We start from the raw sequence: 25950 nt of genomic DNA on the forward strand, positions 1-25950 counted from the left end.
TATAGACACCTACATGGGAATAAGGGCTTCCCTAGTGGCTCAGTTGGTAAGGAATTTGCCTGCAGTGCAGGAGACCCAGGTTTGATCCCTGGGTAGGGAAGATCCCTTGGAGAAGGGAGTGGCTACCCACTCCGATACTCTAGCCTAGAGAATTCCATGGACAGAAGAGCCTGGCGGGCTACAGTCCATGGGATCACAAAAGGTTGGAGACAGCTGTGCAACTAACTTTCACTTTCAGTTCAGTTCAGTTCATTCGCTCAGTCGTGTCTGACTCTTTGCGACCCCATGAACTGCAGCATGCCAGGCTCCCTGTCCATCACCAACTCCCGGACTTTAGTCAAACTCATGTTCATTGAGTCAGTGATGCCATCCAACCATCTCATCCTCTGTCGTCCCCTTCTCCTCCTGCCCTTAATCTTTCCCAGCATCAGGGTCTTTTCCAATGAGTCAGTGCTTTCCATCAGGTGGCCAAAGAATCAGAAATTCAGCTTCAGCATCAGTCCTTCCAATGAATATTCAGGATTGATCTCCTTGCAGTCCAAGGGACTCTCAAAAGTCTTCTCCAACACCACAGTTCAAAAGCATCAATTCTTTGGCGCTTAGCTTTCTTTATAGTCCAACTCTCACATCTGTACATGACTACTGGAAAAACCATGGCTTTGACTAGACAGACATTTGTTGGCAAAGTAATGTCTCTGCTTTTTAATATGCTGTCTAGATTGGTCTTAACTTTTTTTCCAAGGAGCAAGCGTCTTTTAACTTCATGGCTGCAGTCACCATCTGCAGTCATTTTGGAGCCCCCCAAAATAAAGTCTCTCACTGTTTCCATTGTTTCCCCATCTATTTGCCATGAAGTGATGGGACCAGATGCTATGATCTTAGTTTTTTGAATGTTGAGCTTTAAGCCAACTGTTTCACTCTCCCCTTTCACTTTCATCAAGAAGCTCTTTAGTTCTTCTTTGCTTTCTGCCATAAGGATGGTGTCATCTGCATATCTGAGGTTATTGATATTTCTCCCCGAAATCTTGATTCTAGCTTGTGCTTCATCCTGCCTGGCATTTGGCATGATGTATTTGCATATAAGTTAAATAATCAGGGTGACAATATATAGCCTTGACGTACTCCTTTCCCAATTTGGAACCAGTCTGTTGTTCCATATCCAGTTCTAACTGTTGCTTCTTGACCTGTATACAGATTTCTCAGGAGGCAAATCAGGTGGTCTGGTATTCCCATCTCTTTAATAATTTTCAACAGTTTGTTGTGATCTACACAGTCAAAGGCTTTGGCATAGTCAATAAAGCAGAAGTAGATGCAAAAAAACCTTTCACTTTCAATATGGAAATAAACCACAATGAACCATAGTAAGTCTGTGATTCAGCAGAATGACTCTGAGAAAATGTTTTCCATGTAGGTACTGAACACGGGCTTCCCTGGTCGCTCAGTACTAAAGAATCCTCCTGCAGTGCAAAAGATGTTTTCTTTGATCCCTGGGTCAGGAAGATCCCTTGGAGAAGGAAATGGTTACTCACTCCAGTATTCTTGCCTAGAAAATCCCAAGGACAGAGGAGCCTGGCAGGCTACGGTCCTTGAGGTTGTAAAAGATTCAGACACAACTTACCCACTAAACAATAGGAACACAAGATCAATTACAAAGTTACTCTTATAGCATTGGCCTATTGCCTGGGATCCTTAACCATTCAGATTTATAAACCATCTCTCTCAGCCTCATTTGGGAATTCTTTCATTGAAAGAGTTACTTTGGCCATGATGAATTATACAATATGAAAATAAGATTTGTATCAACAGGAGAGTAAGCAATGAGAACAGGAAAAATATAAATAGATATAGATAGATGTCTTGACATGATTTCAAGGAAATAGAAGATATGAAGCTTAAATTCTCTATTTCAGAGACCTTTTCCATAGTTCAACACTAAAAAATTGAAGAATAACTTAAAATTGGAGCACCCATAATACAGTTGTTCATTCACATAAAACATTACCTGAGTTGCTAAGAGTCAAATTCACTTTCACTTTTCAGTTTCATGCATCGGAGAAGGAAATGGCAACCCACTCCAGTGTTCTTGCTGGAGAATCCCAGGGATGGGGGATACATGCATGAAATTATGCATGTATTTGTAAGTTTAATATCTGATCTTCATCCTCTTAATTTTGTTGAATTTTTGGAATTTTGAAGTAGGAAGCATCTACATGCAGAATATGTTCATAGGGATGGAGGTTCATAGCATTGTACAGGAGGTGGTATCCAAAACCATCCCAAAGAGAAAGAAATGCAAGAAGACAAGTGGTTGTCTGAGGAGGCCTTATAAATAGCCAAGAAAAGAAAAGGAGAAGGGCAAGATATACCCAAATGAATGCAGAGTTCCAGATAATAGCAAGGAGAGGTAAGAAAGCCTGCTTAAGTGAAAAATACAGAGAAATACAGGAAAACAATAGAATGGGAAAGACTAGAGATCTCTTCACGGAGAAGCCAATGGCACCCCACTCCAGTACTCTTGCCTGGAAAATCCCATGGATGGAGGAGCCTGGTAGGCTGCAGTCCATGAGGTCACTAAGAGTCGACTTCACTTTCACTTTTCAGTTTTATGCATTGGAGAAGGAAATGGCAACCCACTCCAGTGTTCTTGCCTGGAGAATCCCATGGACGGGGGAGCCTGGTGGGAGGCCGTCTATGGGGTTGCACAGAGTCGAACATGACTGAAGTGACTTAGCAGCAGCAGCAGCAGAGATCTCTTCAAGAAAATTGCACATATCAAGGGAACATTTCATAAAAAGATGGGCTCAATAAAGGACAGAAATGACAAGGACCTAACAGAAGCAGAAGAGATTAAGAAGAGTTGGCACATACAGAAGAACTATACAAAAAGGTCTTAATGACCCAGATAGCCATGATGGTATGGTCACTCACCTAGAGCCAGACATCCTGGAGTGCGAAGTCAAGTGGGCCTTAGGAAGCATCACTATAAACAAAGCTAGTGGAGGCGATGGAATTCCAGCTGACCTGTTTCAGATCCTAGAAGACGATGCTGCTAAAGGCTGCACTCAGTATGTCAACAAATGGAAAACTCAGCAATGGCCACAGGACTGGAAACGGTCAGTTTTCTTTCCAGTCCCAAAGAAGGGTAATGCCAAAGAATGTTCAGACTACCATACAGTTGCACTCATTTCACATGCTAGAAAAGCAATGCTCAAAATCCTTCCAGATAGGCTTTAACAGTATGTGACCCAAGAACTTCCAGATGTTCAAGCTGGATTTAGAAAAGGCAGAGGAACCAGATCAAATTGCCAACATCCTTTAGATATAAAAAGCAAGGGAATTCCAGAAAAACATCTGCTTCACTGGCTATGCTAAAGCCTTTGACTGTGTGGATCACAACAAACTGGAAAATTCTTCAAGAGATGGGAATACCAGACCACATTACCTGCCTCTTGAGAAACATGTATGCACATCAAGGAGCAACAGTTAGAACCAGACATGGAACAATGGAACAATTTCAAAATTGGGAAAGGAATCCATCAAGGCTGCATATTGTCACCCTGCTTATTTAACTTATATGCAGAGTACATTGGGAAATGCCAAGCTGGATGAAGCACAAGCTGGAATCAAGATGGCCAGGAGAAATGTCAACAACCTCACATATGCCAATGATGCCATTCTAAAGGCAGAAAGTGAAGAGGAACTAAACAACATCTTGACGAGGGTGAAAGAGGAAAGTGAAAAAGCTGACTTAAAACTCAGTATTTTGAAAAAGTAAGATCGTGGCATCTAGTCCCATCATTTCATGGCAAGTAGATGGGGGAAAAGTGGAAACAGTGACAGATTTTATTTTTTGGTCTCCAAAATCACTGTAGACAGTGAAATTAAAACACACTTGCTCCTTGGAAAGAAAGCTATGACAGACCTAGACAGCGTATTGAAAATCAGAGACATCACTCTTCCAACAAAGGTCTGTGTAGTCAAAGCTGTGGTTTTTCAGGTAGTCATGGACAGATGTGAGAGTTGAACCATAAAAAAGGCTGAGTGCTGAAGAATTGATGCTTTTGAATTGTGGTACTGGAGAAGACTCTTGAGCATCACTTGGACTGCAAGGTGATCAAACTAGTAAATCCTAAAGGAAATCAACCCTGAATATTCATTGAAAGGACTGATGCTGAAGCTGAAGCTCCAATATTCCTGCATACTTTGGCCACCTGATGCAAAGAACAGACTCATTGGAAAAGACCTTGACCCTGGGGAAGATGGAGGGCAGGAGAAGAAGCGGGCAACAGAGGATGAGATGGTTGGATGGCATCATTGACACAGTGGACGTGAGTTTGCTCTTCGCTGGGAGATGGTGAAGAACAGGGAAGCTTGGCGTGCTGCAGTCCATGGGGTCAAAAGAGTCGGACAAGACTTAGAGACTGAACAACCACAACAAATATTTATGTAGATAAATATTTACCACTTATTGAGTGCCTACTATGTACCAAAGCCTTTATTATTGTTTTTTATCTTTGCAACAACTTGGTGTTTCACATGTTATTATCATTCACTGTACAGCATAAAATGAAGATTCAGACATGTGTGGGCTTCTTCTTAGCTATCTGTGAAGGCAGAATGATTGAAGGGCAAAGGGAGGATTCAAGCCAATGTCTGTATTACTCCTAAACCCATCTTCTTTTAGTGACAATATACTTAGGTCCCTTTGTAAGAATATATAGGTAAAGACCATCATATTCCATGTTTTTTATGTAATTATATATAGAGAGAGACTATTATATAGTTTATTTTTTATACAGACTATTATATATCTGAAGTGCCAAAAACATTTATCTAAATTTGCTGTGCAGAAATACAGAACATTCATTAGTATATCTCTAATGTATGTCTTTATACAGGAACATATAGCCACTTTTAGATTAAATACATGTCATAAGTTTTTGAATTCAAATCATGCATAAGGCGGGTGTAGGATTCTTTAATACTCCCATTCTGGTTGAATGGTCTCCTGAATTCTCTTATCTTTCAATGATTCAAACATTTGTGGCAGAAATAGTACAAGAACAATCTTAGGAATGTGACTAAAGCACTTCAGAGCCAGCAATAAGTAAGAGAGACTGTCAGGGTCAGGTCCTAACATATGTGAAGTGAGAAGGAAAATACGTAATGGTTGGGAAGAAGATAATATAATTATATCTACAGGGTGATTTTGATGTGACAACTCAACAGCATCAGAAGAAATCATTTTTTATAGAGTATGGGTATAAAGATTAAACTTTAGCCTAAAACATTCCTAAGCATCTACCAGCATATTCCAAATGTTATTTTTCAAAATTTTTGTGATTCTCCTTACAACTCAAGATTTTGATTCTATTACTACATTGTTTTACTTAAAAAAACATAATTCATAGAAAGTTAATGCATTTTTGTAATTAATCAAATAGTATTGGAGTAGGAGAATTATGTTACTCATGCATTTTTAAAAATCCATGCATAACTGTTCATCTCAAGGAGGAAGAGAATGACGTTATTTAAAAATCCTTAGTTTTAAAAAAAGTATCTTCTAATACTAATGAATCAACTCTAAGGTGAAGATTATTATCCAAATTCACATAAGAAATGCTTTTGCATAAATACACTTTGTTAATGAGGTTATGAATCCTAGATCATCTTGTCTCCAAAAATGATATTTTTCAAGTTCTGGAATATATAGTCAGTCACATAACAAAAAATCTTATCTTCCTAAGCTTCCAAGGTAGGTTAGAATGTAGAATGATTTGAAGGAAACTATTCCTCTGAAACTGAGATGTGTTTTCACAGTTCTTTTACCTTTAGTCAACATTCAACCTAAGCTGGAAAAAGGCAGATGAGGGTAACACTTTCTGATTTGAAATCAAGAATAAGAATTAAAGGCTGATGGTCTGAATATTGTTCAGTGATCCCCTCTGGTATATATATGAAATAGGATGGGGACAAAACAGCAGGTTTAGGAAAGGTTTAGCAAAAAAATTGTCAGAAAACTATAACTAGGCACTTTAACTTTGTAATCCCAAACTATGTTTATACAATAATTTAAGATGCTAAAGATAAACAGTTACATATTTTATATTCATAATAAGTCGTATTGTTTTTGAAGATTTAAAGTCCCCTGTGAAATTAATAACCCCAAATCTGATCATTTTTACCTGCTAGTGTATTGAAAATTTCACTCACCCTGTGTAGCAGTAACACTGAAGCATGATTTGAGTCGCTTTGTAAAGCTGTAGGCCAGCCAGCAGTGTTACCAGTTGAACATTTATTAATTGTGACAGGAACACCGAGTTTATTTCCGTGCTTTAGCTTATTTACTGCTCTTTCACCTTTGGATTTCGTATTGACAAAGTAAAATGAATATTGATAAGGTTAGGTATTGATTTTTAAATGTACGGCTTGTTCTCTGCCTCATTCAAAGTCACACACCAAAAGATAGTGGAATGTTTCAGTAGCACAGGATGTAGACTTACTGTTATAAAAGAGAGAATTGTTGAAGCAAGAAGGTTTGCCGGCAGAGTGCATTTTATAGCTTGAAAAATGTCATCAGTAAGGGTAAAGAAAAGAAATGAACAAAACAGGAGGGATATTATTAACACGTGTTTAAAGGCCATCAGCAGTGTTGGTTAGGGTCTTGTGTTGGGGTAGAAGTCATAGCTTACTGAGGTTTTGATAGTTAAAAAGATTTCAGTATGTTTATTGAGATATTGTGGCTACCGTATTTTTTAAATGTTCTGTCTTCTATGCATTACTAAATTCATTGTGATCCACAGTTAGTACTTGCTATTTCTATGTTGTTTTCTATTGAAATATTACCATAGGGAAAGTATTCACCATAAGTAGTAGACTTTCTTCTCTATGTTTTAAATTATGCAGAGAAATGCCTACTGAAGTTCAATATTTGAGTATAGATATTGCTCCAGAGTAACTGTGTCTTTGTGAACATGCAAGTTCTTAGCAGGGAGTTACATTATAGCTTTTTATGGCTCTTGTTTTTTCCTCTGCATCCTACTGATACTTCAATAAGAAAATAATCTTTATAAATATGAAGATGATAAAGGCAGACTGTAAATCATAAAGAGTGAAAATTTTTCAAAGGTATTCTTTTAAGTCATACTGAACATAATCAGGATATGTCTGATGTACTCAAGCTCCTTTCCAAGGTGCTATAACTATTCAGTTGCTCAAATTTATCTTATCAATAATTATATTTTTACTTTCTTTTATCCCTGGATCTGTATGACCACTATAGATTATCTTATCTCTTCCCGGATTTTAAAACAGGCAGACTTGGTGGGGGAAGGGGGTTGTTGTTACTCGTTTTGAAACCAAACCACATCCGAACATACAGCAAAAGCCTAGGAAATACATTACCCTCTGCCTCTTGGATATATGAACCACCTTTCAGTTATGTGTCTCAGAAGCATTTTAAACAGCTCTCCATTGTCGTATGATACAAGAAACACTCAAGGAAAGAGTAAGCATACATATTAGATAGACAGTAGTTACAGACATGCACCCTGATGTTCACTGCAACACTACTTACAATAGCCAGGATATGGAAGCAACCTCAATGTCCATTAACAGAGGAATGGATAAAGAAGATATTATATATATATATATATATATATATATATATATATATATATATATATATAATAATGGAATATTACTCAGCCATGAAAAGGAATGAAATCGTGTCATTTGCAGAGATGTGGCTGGAACTAGAGACTGTCATACAGAGTGAACTAAGTCAGAAACAGAAAGATGAATACTGTGTATTAACGCATCTATGCAGAATCTAGAAAAATGGTGTAGATGAACTTATTTACAAAGCAGAAATAGAGACACAGACATAGAGAACCAATGCTTGGACATCAGGGAGAGAAGGGAGGGGGTGGGATGGATTGGAAGATAGAGATTAACATATACATACACTGCTGTGTATAAAACAGATAGCCAATAAGAAACTACCATATGGCACAGGGAACTCTACTCAGTGCTCTGTGATGAATAATGGGAGGCAAATCCCTAGAAGAGGGACTGTATGTATATGTATAGCTGATTCACTTTGCTCTACAGCAGAAACTAACACATTGTAAAGCAACTATACTCCAATAAAAAAAGAAAGAAAATAATTTCTATTCCTGACAGTATGAAAGACTAGTAAGAAAATATTCAAACTACAGAATACCTGGACATGCTGAATACAATGTAAAACCATCTCTTTAGATGCATTACTGAGGCTGCGGGAAAAAGAGAACTCATTCTAAGGAACCAATCTAGGAAATCTGGAGGAATGTTGGTTCCTTTTGGAAAGAGCCAAGCTGGGGAGCAGAATATCTGAAAAGCTCTGTCCTCAGAACAGGGAAAACTAGAAACAAAACTCACTCACAAGGACACGAAAATAAAGAATCTGGTTTCTACCTGGGCTCTAACTGGAAACTCTGAAGATATGTAACCAAGAGCCTACCCCTACATGCTGCTGCTGCTGCGTCGCTTCAGTCGTGTCCGACTCTGTGCGACCCCATAGATGGCAGCCCATTAGGCTCCCCCGTCCCTGGGATTCTCCAGGCAAGAACAAGGCAAGAACACTGGAGTGGGTTGCCATTTCCTTCTCCAATGCATGAAAGTGAAGAGTCCCTACCTGAGACTTTAGTTTAAAACGACACTATGCCAAAACTTAGCATCAAAACTGGTCTTTGAAGGAAATGCAAAACCGCTATAGAGGTACGTGCCTTCAACCCAAGCCTCAAGAATCACTACAAATGAAAACCTACTGAAGATGGTCTCACAATCCAAAGCTAACAACTAGTTGTAAAAACAGATTAAAAAATGAAAGGGAATAACTAGAAAGAGAAAAGACAGCTGTGGTAAAAAAAAAAAAAAACAGAAATTTGAGATTATTTTGTTTTGAAAAAAAATCTTAAAAATCATAACTTCACTTGATGGGTTGAATAGCACATTAGATACAGCCAAATGAACAAACTACAGCAGCAAAAAAACCAGTGAATTTGAAAAGTAATCTGAAGAGACTACCTAAAAGAAGCGTGGTCTCAGTTGCTCAGTCGTGTCTGATTCTTTTTGACCCCATGGACTATAACCTGCCAGGCTGCTCTTTGATTCTCCAGGCAGGAGTACTGGAATCGGTTGCCATGTCCTATTCCAGGGGATCTTCCCAACCCAGGGATCAAAGCCACATCTCCTGTGTCTCTTGCATTAGCAGGCAGGTTCTTTATCACTGAGCTACCTGGGAAGCCCGAAAGCACAGAGGGATAATTTGTGGAAAATGTGAAAGCGTGGTCAGGGTACTTGGAGGAGCATGAAGTTCAGTGTATGTCTAATACAACTTCCAGAAAAAATAGAAGAATGAGGTACACTATTCCAGGAGAATATTTATAGAATTCAATAATAACAGAATTTTTACAACTGAAGAAAACTTACATCTTCATGTACAAAAGTATAAGCCTTTATCAGGAAATAGTAAATACAATTGAAGTCATACCTAGACACGCCATAATAAAACTTTAGAGCATCAAACGCAAGAGAAGAACTTAAAGGCAGCCAAGGAGAAAAGATATAACTTACACAGGAATGAAATTACACTGGCAACAAACTTAAAAAGAGTGATACAATCCAGAAAATAAGAGATAATATTTTCAAAGTGCTGAGATAACTGAATCAACCTAGAGTTTTCTATCCCAGTTAAATTATTTCCCAAGAAATGAAACTGAGACATTTTCAGATAAAGACCCATCATTACTAAATTTAATAACTTTTGTAGAAAAAAAGAGTCCATAAAAAAAAAGAATAAAAATCAAGAAGGAATTGGGAGCAAAGTAATTGTTAAGTGTGCATAAAGCTAAACTTTACACTGAATGTATAAAAGTAATGGTGATGCTGGTGACAGTGACCATGGGTGGATTCATTTGGGTGTAGAAAGGCAGATGGAGTAGCATTGAAACATATACATGAACCTGTGTAAAATTAGAAAGCCAGTAGAAATCTGCTGTATGACACAGGGAGCTCAAATCTGGTGCTCTGCAACAACCAAGAGGGGTGGGATGGAGTTTAAGGTGGGAGGGAGGTTCAGGAGGGAGGGGACATACGTATACCTATGGCTGACTCATGTTGATGTATGACAGAAACCAACACAATATTATAAAGCAATTATCCCCCAATTAAAAATAAATAAATTTAAATAAGAAAGTAAGATGGAGCTAAAACTCTGAACAAGATGTAAAATGTGAGGGAATAATAAAGCCAGGTATGCATGTTGACGTTTAAAAATTAAAGAATAGAGAAATAATATATAATTTTCAAGCTAGTATAAGCAAGCAGTGGATGCCAGAAAAGAGAAAGTAAAAAGTATAGAGAAAGCAAGGTAAATATCTTTAAATAGCATCGTAAAAATAACCCAGATATATCAATGATCACAATAAATGTAAATGGAGTAAATGCATCAGTTAAATTCTGGGATTATTATAATGGATAAATGAACAAAACTCAGTACACGCTGTTCACAGTATTAAATATCAGCCAAAGAAAAAGTAGCTGGGTCAATAACAAAGTGAATTTTGAGGTATTTCAGGAGGGTTGAAACACTCTTCAAGCAGACTTGCTATGTTAATTTAGATGAAGTTTTTTCCAGAAAATTGGTGAATATATTAAAATCTCTGTCATTTGGGACAATGTGGCAGAAGAAATGACATCATAGAAACTAATGATAGAATATTTTAAGATCAGTGTTCAGTCAGTGAAAGGGTGACATTAAGATTCGGGTGTCCTAAATTCACAGTCTAACTGGGGCACTTTCTAACTGGGTGACTTTGATGCATTACCTCTTTAAGGGCTTCCCTGGTGGCTCAGCGGTAGAGAACCCACCTGCCAATGCAGGAGACACGGGTTCGATCCCTGGGTCAGGAAGATCCCCTAGAGAAGGTAATGGTGACCCATTCCAGTATTCTTGCTTGGAAAATCTCATGGATAGAGGAGCCTGGGGGGAGGGGGGCTACAATCCATGGGGTCACAAAAGAGTTGAACACGACTTAGCAACTAAACAACAGTCATTATTACCTCTTTAAACCTTAGTTTGTTCTGTAAGTGGAGCCAATAATAACATTGCAGGTTGCTGAGGAAGATCAAAAGAAATCACGGCCACAGAAGCACTGGGAATCTCTGAGAGTCACAGACATTATATTGTAAGTTATCCAACTGTGTCATTGTGAGTACTATGCTGTGTATTGTCCAAATGCAAATTGAGAGAAGTTGATAGTGCAATTGACATGTAACCCAATTAATTTTTTAAAAATAATTTGGACCATCATCTCCACTGAAGTTGTTTGCTTGCCATTAATTCTCGTAGGAAGGCGGTGTGGGTAATGGAAAGTACGTAGGTTTTTAGAATAAACTTCGCCAAGGTTCGAATCTTAGCCTACTACGTGGTGATGGTCAAGCAGTTCATCTCTCCGAGGCCCATTATATCAGTACTCCCCCCGCCTTGCACAGTTGTTATGAGGAATGGAGATTATGAATACCGCACTCCTAACTAGTAAAGCACAGACCACGTACATAGTAGGTAGACCATAAATAGTCCTGATCATATTAGCAAACAAATATCCCCGTGTGCCTTCAGAACCAATAGTTTTTAAACTTTTTTTTTAGTTTTCTGAAAACACTATTCTTTGATATATTAATACAATCATCCCATAAGAAATGTATCTGTATAAGCAAAATGTGTGTGCTCAGTCGTGCCCAACTCTTTGCGACCGCATGGACAGTAGCCAGTCGGGCTTCTCTGTCCATGGAATTTCTCAGGCAAGAATACTGGAGTAGGTTGCCATTTCCTCCTCCAGGAGATCTTCTGGACCCAGGGGTCGAACACACCTAGCTCCTGCGTTGGCAGGTGGATTCTTTACCACTAGGGCCACCTGGGAAGCCCCTATAACCAAAATATCTGTCAATAAAAACTTTCCCTTCTCCAAACATGTCAATATCAACCGTGTCTTTCATTCCCTACTATGCGAAGTTTTTTTCACTTAGTTAAAAAAAAAAACAAGAAACTAATTTTACATTTCATTGTTTAAAAAGTAAGAGCCTTGTATTTTTAAGCAGTTGGCTATTTGAACCGATTTTATTTTGCAGAATTCACATGAAAAGCTTCTGCATTATTGCCGATAAAGTGTAAAATGATCTCAGTGAGGCTTTTCTATATTAAAAAATGAAATAATTAAAACATTTGACAAAAAGTAGTAACCCTCACCACTTTCTCACAGCCCAATCTGTGCTCAATGCTGTTTCTTAACAGCAATCAAAAACCCATGTCCCTAAATTAGTTACTGAGACCAGAGGACAGTATGAGAACTGACAATTCTAATAATGTCACAAATAATAATAATAACCATGCTCTTCAGCTGACTAGTAAAGTAATGGGGAAAGAGGGTGGGAAGAAAGAACGAGCACAGGCCACTGAAAGCCTTCTGAATACGGGGTCAGGACTGAAGCGATGCACTGTGTTATGTGGGAAGCAGCGTGTGTCACCTCCCCTTCCATTGGCTGTTTATCCAACATCAATACAACACTTTAGGAGCCAAATTACTAAACAAGCTGCCAATTAGGCTTGCAGTCAGCTGGATAGATTAGCAGCTAAGAGAGGCCGATACAAGATTTTCATCTCTTGAGCCAATTACGCAAGTGAATTACTATCCACAATACTCTTTGGAAGATTTGAGGGGAAAGGACCGACTCAGCTGTAATAGATATAAGAGATCCAGAATAAAGGGGGCTGGAGCGGGAGCTTGCAGAAGGGTTAGCAGGCTATGTATTGCTAAAATTGCCTGAGCAGGAGGAGAGCCTCCCAGGAAAGGACTTAAAGGATTTAGCACCACCAGGAGCAAAAGAAAAGGAAATTATGGTTGTCGGATGCTGTGCTGAGACGGAGTTGTTCCACTCCCATGTCTTAATCTCATAAAAGAAGGATGAGAGACCAACAGTAGATCTCACACCAGAGTCATTTTCCATGAAAAATGAAGTATCTGTTTTTTCTTTTTTAGAGTTATATAGAATAGCCATTGTTTTTTGTTTGTTTCAGAAATCTTTTGCTGTGGGGAAAGATTTAGCATTTAAGAAATCAAGTGGTCTTTTTTTTTTAACATGATAATAATGCTTAATTTTAATTAAGAGAAATAAACCAGCATTAAAAAGATAGAATGAATTATTTTCTTCCTGTATAAAAACTAAGCATGAACTTACGGTTACCAAAAGAGGAAAGGAATGGGGGAGGGATAAAATAGGAGTTTGGGATGAGCAGATTTTGATTTTCAGTCAAGCTGCTATATATAAAATAGATAACAAAGCCCTACTGTATAGCACAGGAACTATATTCAGTATCTTGTGATAAACCGTAATTGAAAAGAATGTAAAAAAGAATGCAAATATACTATATATGTATGTATAACTGAATCACTTTGCTATACGCCAGAAACTAACACAACATTGTAAATCAACTATACATCAATTTAAAATATAAATAAAAAAGCAGGGTGGAGTCGAGTGGCCACTACTGAGCCACCACACTTGAAATGCCAACATTTTAAAACTACAGTCATGAATCAGTTACTTGCTGTTCATTTCAGAACTCAAAACTAACCTGCAGTTTTTGCAGAGATGGTTTAAATTGACTTTGTATTTTCTCTTAAATATTTAAGTTTAAACTTGAACCTTTGCAATCTCTTGTATCAAAAATATAACAGATGTGTAGCCTGAAGCTTCTTTAGACCTCTGATCTGACTTTAGCTTATCAATGGATTAAATTAATTTTTGGTGATCACAGAAAAATTAGGGATATAAGACAAAATGCTAGTACGCCATGTAACCCAACACGCCTGAGAAGTAGCTATTCAGAAAAAAATTCGATGCCTTGTTGTTGTCATTATCATAATTTTAAAGTAAAAACTTAAAAGAAAAACCTTAATTGTCTTTTTGTTATTAAACAAGTTTTAACAAAAGGCTTCTCTTTGTTTTGTTTCTTTGGTAATTAAGAAGCCCATTTTTATATTTTATATGTTTATGTATTTTTTTGTATAATTAGATAAATATATAAAATCTCTGTGTATTTTTATTTTGCGTTTGTCAAGCAGTAAATATGAGTCCAGAGTTTTCCTTTGGTGCCAATCTTTGGCCATTCAAGCTGCTGGCAATTGAAGGGTTTTTGTCTGTTACATGTTAAGATACTTGCTTCAGTGAGCTAAAAACCAATCTGACAAGTCCAAAACCGACTCATTATTGTGGTAATCCAGTTCTCACTCCCTGTAATGAAGTTAGCAATGACAGCAATGTATTCTGTTCTCAGTCTGAAGATGCTCTGAAGATTAAGAATATCAAAATGTTCAGTAAAGGTCTTGCAAAAATCCACTGATTACTCTATAGTTCATTATAAAACTCACCAGTTTTAGTTATAAATTATCAGTTTCAGTTATATAGCTCATCTCTATCACTTTGCAATTCCCTTCTGTAAGTTAGAATCCTAAAGAACAACCCACTCACTATTCTCCAGAAAACCAGATACAAATTACCAGATTAAATATACTGTTAGTTCAACTCTGACATGTCTTTTGTTACCAGAGACTTCCCAAGTGGCTCAGTGGTAAAGAATCCACCTGCCAATACTGGAGACTCAGAAGACACCGGCTCAATCCCTGGGTTGGGAAGATCCCCTGTAGGAGGAAATGGCAACCTCTGTAAAGAATCTGCCTGCAATGCAGGAGACCTGGGTTCCATCCTTAGGTTGGGAAGATCCCCTGGGGAAGGGAAAGGATACCCACTCCAGTATTCTGGCCTGGAGAATTCCATGAACTGTATAGTCCATGGGGTCACAAAAAGTCAGACACAACTGAGCAACTTTCACTTTCCAGTATTCTTTCCTGGAAAATCCCATGGACAGCGGAACCTGGCAGGCTACAGTCCATCAGGTCACAAAGAGTTGCATGTGACTTAGCAACTGAGCAGCACATATACAGAGAATGGAATGAAATACGTAGGTAGAGTTTTAAAGAACAATAATAAATTGGTCACTACTGTAGCCACTAACCGTATCAAGAAACAGAACACTATACACTGCGGTCCCATAGGTAATATTTTTGTTATTGTTATTGGTGCTTAAAAGGATCCTTATATACAGTCTTAGAGAAAGAGGAGGACGAAGAATCCCAATTTGGGGGGTAGAGGTGGGGTAGAAGGTGCTGTTAGAAACCCAAATCAGGAAAAAGATGGACGATGATGGGAAAGGGATGGAAGGGGATGAGGGCACAGGAGAGACAGCTGACTCTCAAGCCTTTGACAGCAGTGAGTGATGTCAGCACCTGCACATTTCAACTCTCAGACTATCTCGGAAAACACAGCCCTCATTTCAAAACAAACATGCTGGACCCAGGACGGAGCTCGGATGCCACAGGCATCCTGCAGACCTTCAGAAAGTGGGCCATCTTCATCCCTGGAACCCTAGGGATGGAATTATGGGCAAACACTATAGCCCAGAATTCTATAACAGACTTTCGAGGAAGCCCCAATATAGGAGATGGTACTGAATATGTTCTCCCTAAAACCAAGATGGTTTTAAGCTGCTGTTTAATCCCTAAGTCGTGTCCAACACTATTGCGACCCCGCAGACTGTAGCCCTCCAGGCACCTCTGTCCATGGAATTTTCCAGGCAAGAAAACGGGCAGGTTGCCATTTCCTTCTGCAGGGGATCTTCCCGACCCAGGGATCAAACCCGCGTCTTCTGCATTGGCAGGCGGGTTCTTTACCACTGAGCCACCAGGGAGTCCATACTTCCACCCCTTTTCTTCCTACACAGTCTGTAACATCAGCTCGCTTGATGATCACTCCCTTATTTATCAAGGAAGAATAACCACAAGAAATGGTCTGGTAATTTGAGTTTTGATTGCTTTGTATTATGCCTGTTTTACAGATCAGAAAACAGAAACCCAAAGAGGTTAAATAACTTAAAGAGCTGAAACTAACCATGGTCTTTTTTCCATTGAGCCTTCTACTACAGCAAGCTCTTTATCCAAAGATGAATAAAGAACCCTCTGCAGTACTTTGTTGAAAGGAAAACTTCGAAGAATGTGGTTTTCTTAGCCTAAGAAGGCCTTCATCTGTGTTCATACTAACATGGGATTTTGTTTTGTTTTTGTCATTTTCTAATTCCAGGATTTGTAGGAGAAAACGCCCAGCCAATCCTAGAAAACAACATTGGGAACCGAATGCTCCAGAATATGGGCTGGACCCCTGGGACAGGCCTCGGACGAGATGGCAAGGGGATCGCTGAGCCGATTCCAGCCCTGCAGAGGCCAAAAGGATTAGGACTTGGGTTTCCTCTACCAAAAAGCACCCCTGCAACCACTGCCTCCAATTCAGGAAAATCCGCCTAAAGAGGAAAAGCAGAGGCGCTGTTTAACAAGTTTTATTCGCTCGCTATAGCCCATTGTTCTAAAATGACAGCATAGCTTCTGTGGTTGAAGCTGAAACCTAACATCAAAGCCTCAGACTTGTCCCTCTAGCTTCCTAGATGCTACAGTTCTGCCAGAGTGATAGAAATGGGATTTCATCACAGTCCATGGTGCTAAAGTAAAAACCTTCACCTTTTAAAATTTTTCAGTGACTCGCATTCTAGGTGTAAAGAACAGCTCGTTTCTCTTATTTATTTTGATCTTGTGTTGTCAGTAATTTCTCATGTTTTAGCTTGATTCATTCCTGTGTGCGCTTGATGCCCCAGTGACCGAGCACGCCTACGTGTTTCTAAAATAGGATTGGCCGGAAAGGGTTGTATTTCACCTCATCCCTGTCTGTCCTAACAGAAAACACCTGTCATCACATCAGTGAAGTCCTAAGCACATCTTTTTTTTTGAAAGGCTGGCCAATTTCGTATTCCTTGAATTTGACTTTTTTGTTAGGATTCCTCAACAGGGTGACACCCATTCATCTTCTATCCTTGGATACTGTAGCCTGAAGTTCACAGCTGACAAACAGCAATTAATGTTGCCCTCTGACATGTCGACAAAAATAAACCTCATCATTGTGATCACCACAGTGCCCTCAACATGACTTTACTGCAGATCTTATCAATTTTACCTCATTTAGAACATAAAATAATTACGGAAAGAAAAATGTATTTTTTAAATTCACCATGACTGAGTTGTAAACTCTATTAATAATCTAGACTTCCTTCTACCTCTTTGTTCCCAAAGGTTGATATTTTTTTTAAGATCAACTCAACTGTAGTAAACTGATTTTAACCATCGGAGTAAGTTAGAATATCGACTCCATTTATTTGAAGATTTTAATGGCTCTCCCAAGAATTCAGATGTCTGGGCAAAGATCCAGCGCATTTACAAGGAGTACAACAACAAAAAAAAATGAACGGTACTGTTTGCCCTTTCTAACACCTAAGCAGTTACTTTAAAACGAAGCAAAACAAGTCATTTGTATTATGTGCCTAGTATTGTTACATCTGAATCCTCTGCTTCATAATGTCCAAGATTCTGAATTGCTCTTAGTTTAGATGTTGTTCATTAGTAAGAACTAATAATGATATTCTCTTTTGTAATGACCTTTATTGGTTGAGTGAAGGCCAAGATAACACATGTGAATCAACCCTCTAATGTTTTTTAAGCTTTGTTTTTTTAGGGCGGTTTTAGATTCACAGCAGAATCAAGGGAAAGGTACAGCGATTTCTGAAGTATCCCCTCCCCGCACACATGCATAGCTTCCCCATTATGTACATCCTCCCCCCAGAGTGCTATATTTGTTACAGCTGTCGAGCTGTACCATTGACACATCAAAATCACCCAAACTCCACAGTTTATATTACAGTCCACTCTTGGTGTGGAACATTCTATGGGCTTGGACTAATGTATAATGACATGTCTGCACCATTGTAGGATCACACAGAGTAATTTTACTGTGATAAAATTCCTCTTGGCTCCTGTCTAACAGGCTTTTGGGAATTTGACAGTCGCCAAGAGTCTTTCACAGTGGGGAGAGGAGGTTTGTGCGTGTAATAGACCTGTCCCACGTGGTCAAAAGAAAATACTGCTCGTTGGGGAGAGGAAGTTCAGCGTGCTATTTGAAAGGCTTACTGGTTTGCCAACTTACAGGTTCCTTTTAAGAATTATCTTCTTAAAACAGGGTTATCGTGGTAAGAGGACAAGTTGATTAGGGAACCATAGGCTACCAGGTGAGTTGCTTTTCTTATGCCCTTCTTAGCCTACCAGGTGAGCATTCTTATTGAATAAAGTAACTTGTTTGATGCTTTCCTAAATGTCTGTTACTTGAAAATTCGCCATTTTTTAAAAAAAAATATTTTTTATTGAATACTCATTCTACCTACATAAGGTGCAAAAAGCTGGGGGAGATTGTCTATATTTCGGTTTGAAACTTCTTTATTGTAGCGTATAGCACTCTAAGGCCTGTTCATAAGTTTGTTTTAATCCCACTGCCTGAAGATCTTTTAAAATCCTAGAATTTTGAAAAGCCAAATTTGGAGCCACAGGTAAAACACTATGAGGTTTTTGTGAGACTGACTGATCCCAAATTCCCATGGACTTGACCATTCTTTTTCATTTCACCATGGTCTATCTCTCACAGTGAGGAAGAACAGACCTTACATGAGCTGGCACTCGGGACTCCTTAGCTATATGTTGCAGCTTTATAAATATTTTTTCTTGTTCTCCTGGACAGGCATCAATCTGCTGAAGAAACTTTCTAAGATATCACTGAACTCAGGTGTTCTCCAACTCCACCTCCCAAAATAATTCATCTTTATATTTTCCCTTAATAGAAGAAAGGTCTCAATATTGACATCTTGAGCCCTGTCTGTGACTCACAGAAGATTTCAAACATGTCTTATTCTATAGGAGTGTTTACGGAATACATGAATCAATACTCAAAGCAGAGAAGTGGTGACTTCCCAAGCGTTCCCCCTGCTCTCACACAGACTTCCCTTCACCTTTCAGTGATATTTAAGAATGATCATTGCACACCTGAAGTTCTGCTCGGACCTGCACTTAATCAGAGAACACAATTGAAAAGTGGAATTTTTAATGTACATCAAATATCTTTAAGATAGGAAATTCACTAATTTACGTTTATTGTAAAGTTAATTTTTACCAGTTCCTATGCCTATTCATCCAAAAGAATTCATGTTTTAGAATGTATCAATCATATCTCCATAAAAAGTAAGATTTTTCTCTTGTCCTTCATAAAGCCAACACTTCTATAGAATCTAAGCCTCGTATCAGATTAATTGCTTGTACTAAAACTTTTAGAGAATGCATAAGTCTCGTCCATACTATCTAAATTATCTATTCCCCAGCAAGTAGCCGAGAGACTGAGTGTGGCTACATTAGCAATTCAACATTTTGGCTTTATATTCTTGTTATACTTGATATTAACCAGATTGTGTATTGGTGTCATTTACTTCCTCCCTTCCTTCTTTCTCCCCAAATACAATTTTTAAGGCAATGTTACCCCCCTCAAATTTGTTTGCTTTTATTTTTTAATTATATGGTCTCCTTTAAAAGAAAATCCACTGTTAACTAACATTTACCAGTTAATTGGTATCAGCATTTGAAAACAGACTTTATAACTCATACTGTTGCTATCAAAGAGAAGTTAAGACAGTAGGGTTAAAGATATGCCTAATGTATACATATAGGTATGTTTACACGGCATGACTGTGCAATTTACAGACATGATTGCAAAATAATTGCATTTTATTAATATTTTAGCATTGTGAATTGATATTCTTGCAGTTAATTGAACTGACAATTGCTTCTCTTCAATATGTTTTCATTTTGAGCAGATATTTCATGAAAGAGAAAAATCACTGCTGACATGCTTTTTAAAACCATTTCCTCCTATACTCTGTTTTTCTTTTTTAAAAAAATGGTATTGTAAAATGAAGTTGTTTAGCAAAGAATATTTTGGATTTTTTTTTCTTTTAGTAGAAAGATATAATAGTACAACAAAGAATGAAAGAATAAACATTATGTTTAAGAATGTTATTTATAAGCAGTCATTGTCTTTGTGCTTTAAATGTTTCCCTCTTTAAATAATAAAAAATAAAGTTGAAAGGACTTTTTTTTTTTAATTACTGAAAGTCACTCAGTTGTGTCTGACTCTTTGCAACCCCATGGACTATACAGTCCATGGAATTCTCCAGGCCAGAATACTGGAGTTGGTAACCATTCTCTTCTTCTGGGGATCTTCCAAGCCCAGGGATTGAACCCAGGTCTCCTGCATTGCAGGCAGATTCTTTACCAGCTGAGCCACCAGGGAAGCCCAAGAATACTGGAATGGATAGCCTATCCCTTCTTCAGTGGATCTTCCCGACCTAGGAATCGAACCAGGGTCTCCTGCGTGGCAGGCTGGTTCGTTACCCAACCGAGCTACCAGGGAAGCCCTGGTAATTACTACCCGTTGACAATTAACACTTAACAGTGCCGTTAAGTGTTAATTGCTCAGTCGTGTCCAATTCTTATTTACCCTGTGAACTGTCACCCACCAAGCTCCTCTGTCTCCAGGCAAGAATACTAGAGTGAGTTCCCATCTCCTCCTCCAGGGGATCTTCCCAACCTCGGGATCGAACTCAACTCTCGTTTACATCACAGGCAGATTCTTCACTGTCTAAGCCACCAGGGAAGCCCTAAATTCATTATTCATGTTTCAGTCCTAGAGAATGTCAACATTTTCTAAAAAATTTTAGGGGAAAAAATTGGTAAACACATTTGATTTCATTTATTCACAGCTGATTGTGACCTGTTATACCACATTTCCCTGGTTTTGTTCTGTCTGATGCTGGGTTAGACTAACTGTGTTAAGGTCTCTTTCCACCCAGAGATTCTGATTCTAAAGGAACAAGTGCAAGTTCTTTCTGATAGCTTGAAATACGGATCAGAACCATATGTGTTACTCCATTTCCTTCTGGGAAATTGTGCTCCCCAGAAACCTGCTTGGATATTTTAAATATTTTATAATACTCATTAAAGTGTTGAGTTCTATTGCTTATAGGAAACATCTCATTATGTTAATAAAATACTCTCTTTTCTCCCCCCAAAAAACTGAATTGTGAGTTGTTAGAGTCAGTGGATTTTTTTTTTTTTTATCCAATAGGTATTAAATACTCATTTATTTCACAGGCTTGCAGTAATATATACTCAACTGACAAGTGGACCATGAAGGCTCCTTCTGCTGGATTCCTACTAGGCAAAGACTCATTACTTCACCCACCTGACATTTTAAGTAGATCCAGATTTGTCTCTAGCGAGTCAATGCCATTAACTGCCAGGAGTATGATCTACAATTGCCGCTTTTCGTTTTATCTGTACATTAGAGTTGTCTTCTGTCTTGGAATTGTCATGGAGTTTAAATCATTGTCAGATTCACCGACCTCACTCCCATGGCAGTGTCCGAACGGCCCGTGTTTACTCCTTCATCTTTGAAGGATGAAGTTAGGCAACAATTGAAGGCTATTTTTGTGTTTCTTTAGTCGTTTTTCTTCTTCCCTTAGCTTGAATATTCAAGATACATTAATGGCATTTTAAATCTATGTATATACTTCTTGATCTTTCAGCTATAAAATGGTAAAGACAAGACTGTATTATGATAGCATCCCAAGCAAAAAGAACACTCAGACCTTTTTCCTACTGGTTTTCATCTTCTGATTAAATTTCAAGGAAATGTTTATTCCTTCCTAAAGGTAGCATTCTATAATAAAAGCAGAAAAGATGAAAAATAGTATAGTAGCTCATTACATACTTAAAAAATATGCTTTCCAAAAGCAAACAAATTCTTACTTAAGTAGATTTCTTCCAAGGCCAGAATTTCATAGTTAGGATAAGCAGATGAGTTTCAAGGGGGAGAAATTAAGGCTTCATTAGATACCTGTGTGGCTAATCTAAGTCTCAAGTGCTTTTTTGATGGCTGTAATTGATTGTGGAAACTACAGATTATCCATGCTGCAGGTAGAGGGAATGGGATTCACAAAACAATTTTTAAGTGAACGTGAAGCACTTGGCAGAACACACTGAGATTGGGAAATGTCAAGTTGGAAACCACAGTATTTCTAAAACAATGACCATGGTGTCTTTAGGCTTTCAACAGTCAGCCGGGTGGTCCAGAAACTCTGAAGGCCTGGCTCTTGACCGTCCCCCATCTTTATACCCGTTTCCTTTTATCACATCACTCCCGATTCCTTTCCACACATCTTCATCTCCTTCACCTAAGTTTAACATCACAGGACAGCCTTGCAAAATGGAAAGCATCACAAGCACACAGGAAACCTGCCTGATTTGACTCCCGTCCCATTGTGTTTCTCCATTATGTCCCTTAACAACTCAGCTAGAAACAAGCGGCAGATTTTTTCCCCACTCACTGAGTAATTGTCTGCACCGCAGTGACAGATGTGCAATATAGCAGCTTCTTTAGGAAAAAATTAACAGTTTGTCCAGCATGTCAGCTCGCTCTTTTTAGTGCTTGGGAGGTCTTGGCCCCATTATGGATGATTTAGAAATTGAGGCAAGCAAAAACCAGCTGCCTGCGCTGAAAGCCTTCGTTAGTCGCCCTCATCTGCATTCCAAGACTCACTTACATCTAGAAATTGGTAGAGCCCCTCTGGCCACGCAATGAGGATGGGCTGACAATGCCTTGATTTGTTGAGAGAGAGAATAAATGGGTTTTTCAGAAGATGAGGAAATATCACCATTACTGGCCAATTTACAGCATTTTATCTGTTCTTCAAACATGTCACTTTCGTTATTGTTGCATGGTAATTACATAGTGAAACGGAAAGAAAACAAATTCAGGTTACGTATTCAGATGGATTGCAAAATCATATAATCCTGATAAATGCCCATTTATGATACACATGGATGAAAGGTTCATTTTAATTTTGAATGGCTAGCTCAGCCATAAATAGGATATAGGATTAAATTCCAGAGAATCTGATTACATAAAAGCAAATAGTCCTTTCACTTTTTTCAGATCCAGGAAATTCAGGGAGATACAGTGTGGCATAGTCACAAACAGGATTGTCCTCGGACAAGACAAAAAGTAAATTCAGACTTGCATTCTGAAAAGGATGAGAACTTTCCGTGAAGCTGGAGAGCTATCTTGTTCTAGTTATGAGTTAGTCCTAAAGGCTTCTCAAGAGGCAAGGGAGCCTAGGCTGAAGTAGTTCCAGTTTAGAGGAACAGCCCTACGTTTCAATCTCTACTTTCCTGGTCACTTCTGCATTCTCACCAAACATTGGGATTCTAGAAATCCAGTGCTTTTTCTTGTGTTCCTCTGTCTGAGGTTATTTGTCCCTCATCCTCAAATCCTATTATTGTAAAGGGATGTTGCCTGTAGAAGTTTAGCTGAGCACAGATAATGAAGATCATGGAGAGCAAAAGGAATGAAGGGGTAGCACCCCAGGGCTGCTACTGAAAATGTCAGGTGTGTAAAAGAGGAGAAGGGAACGGCTACCCACTCCAGTATTCTGGCCTGGAGAATTCCATGGACTGTATAGTCCACAGAATTGAAAAGAGTCGGACACGACTGAGCAACTAACACTTTGCTTAGTAGGAACCCAAAAGAAGGAACCATCATCGTTCACTTATCACATGAGTATATATTACCATAAAGCTGTTACATAAATAAGTTGTTATTCTCATGTCTCAATATCTCCGGGACCACTGAGGCCAAGCTATCAAGTTTTACATGGGAAGTTGAAACTTTCCTTTCACTCGACTTGAATCCATTTGTCATACTACAGGACTAGAGTGATCATTTCAAAGTTCAGTTATGAATTTTTATTCATACCCTTTGTTGTTCAGTTGCTCAGTCATGTCTGACACTTTGCAACTCCATGGACTGTAGCCTCCCAGGCTCCTCTGTCCATGGGATTCTCCAAGCAAGAACACTGGAGTGGGTTGCCATTTCCTTCTCCAATGCATGAAAGTGAAAAGTGAAAGTGAAGTCGCTCAGTCGTGCCCAACTCTTAGCAACCCCGTGGACTGCAGCCTACCAGGCTCCTCCGCCCATGGGATTTTCCAGGCAAGAGTACTGGAGTGGGGTGCCATTGCCTTCTCCGAAATAAATAAGTACTTAACATCTATTGGCTCCTAAGTTTGCTGTGGCTGGGATAGAGAGATAAAAGAGCCACATCAGTACTTAACTGTCTTGGCCCAGGGGTGACAAGTGTTACCTCTGTTCAGGATTCATTGGCCAGAGCTGGTCACACAGGCCCAGCCGATTTCCAGGGAAGCTTCTGGAAGCAGGGGAGCATGCAGATGTCTGTGAGCACTAGTTGTGCCAGTTACAGTTTCAATATAGCATGTCCAGACTGTTAAATACCCAAGTAACATCTATTTCATTGAGTCTAGGATGCCATCAAGTTTAAGATGCACCTTAATTTTATGTATCATTATGAAGGAAGAGTAGGAAAAGGCAAGCCACTCCAATATTCTTGCCTAGAAATCTACATGGATGGAGGAGCCTGGGGGGTGGGGGCTACAGTCTATGGGGTCGCAAAGAGTGGGGCACAACTGAGCACGCGTGCAAGAAGGAAGGAAAAAGCACAAACTATGATCCTCTAACCCCAGCAAGGTGCCTCCACTCCAATTTCAGGAATACTACAATGTGAGAAAATGATCAAATATGTTCATGAGTATAGAATGAAGGTGAAGATAAAAAAAAGTCTGAGGAATGCCAGGGAAGTCTGCATGAATGAACAGATGGGATTGGAGCTGCTCCTTGAAGAAAGATAGGGTTCAGCTAGAAACAAGGAGGGTTCATTATTAGCCAGAGATGCTTCTGTTATGTTGACATTATATGACACAAATGGCTCAGACACTAGAATTATTCCAAACTATATTCAATTCCTGGCTCTAATGCCTTCTCTGGGCTTCCCTGGTGGCGCAGCGGTGAAGACTCCACCTGCAAAGAAGGAGACGCAGGTTTGATCCCTGGGTCAGGAAGATCCCCTGGAGAAGGAAGTGACAGCCAACTCCAGTATTCTTGCCTGGGAAATCCCACAGACAGAGGAGCCTGGCGGGCTGCAGTCCATGGGAACACAGGAGTCAGGTACAACTTGGTGACTGAAGAACAACAATGCCTTCTGTATGTTTTGAGACTAATCTCACAAGTTTCACATTTTTGTCTTTATTTTCCTGAAGTTAGAAATAATAATATCTACCTCATTGGATTATGAGGGTTAAAAGTCATAATGCACAGAAAATATCCTATCAGTCCCTAGCACATAGGAGATGCTCTGAATTGGGTACCATTTCTTTTCTAGTTTCTGATGAAGTGATAAACTGTCCTTGTTTGTCTACTCTTCTAGGCGAAGTGTAACATATACAGAAGTGTTAACGTATTTTTACTTTGCTAACAGTGCCCAAGAAAGACAAGCGATGTTAAACAATCTTCCTAATTTCATAGTCATTGATGGGCATACCCTTAATAATAAACTTCTGCTGTGACTCCAAATGGTAAGTCTTTTTTTTTAATTCAATACAACTAGAACCTATAATCAGTAAAAATACAGAATTCAACCACCTCCACTCAATCATTTCTTATCAGTTGACTGAAGATCATCCAGGAATCCCTGGCCACGCCCATCAAGGCCTTTGGAACCTGGCATGGCTCTAGTCTATGCTACTGATCTTACGGAACTGGTCCTTGGTCCAAGACTGGGGCTAATGCTATGACAAATTCCTTAGATGGGGCTGCTTGCTTAAGATGCTTAATTTGAAATTCTATCTTTTCACATAATCTTTTTGAGAATGTATTCTAGGACACTGGAAACTTCAGCATAGGAATCACCAGGAAACGACTTAAAAAGTGAGATTCTCAAACTCCATTCTCAAAAAGGAAGAGCCT

General features: G+C 38.9%; 1 protein-coding gene across 2 annotated transcripts in view; it reads left to right on the forward strand.

Moving 5' to 3' along the window:
* The window catches only part of GPATCH2 (G-patch domain containing 2), a 197993-nt gene extending 177830 nt beyond the window's left edge, over positions 1 to 20163 (forward strand). For both annotated transcript variants that reach the window (XM_005910052.3, XM_070385510.1), the window contains one exon: positions 16240 to 20163. In XM_005910052.3, coding sequence (XP_005910114.1) covers positions 16240 to 16460 — 221 coding nt within the window. In that variant the 3' untranslated portion in view covers positions 16461 to 20163. The remainder of the gene's footprint in view (positions 1 to 16239) is intronic.
* The last annotated feature ends 5787 nt before the right edge of the window (positions 20164 to 25950 follow it).

The sequence above is a fragment of the Bos mutus genome, chromosome 16 (genome assembly GCF_027580195.1).
Source record: "Bos mutus isolate GX-2022 chromosome 16, NWIPB_WYAK_1.1, whole genome shotgun sequence".
NCBI classification, from domain to species: domain Eukaryota; kingdom Metazoa; phylum Chordata; class Mammalia; order Artiodactyla; family Bovidae; genus Bos; species Bos mutus.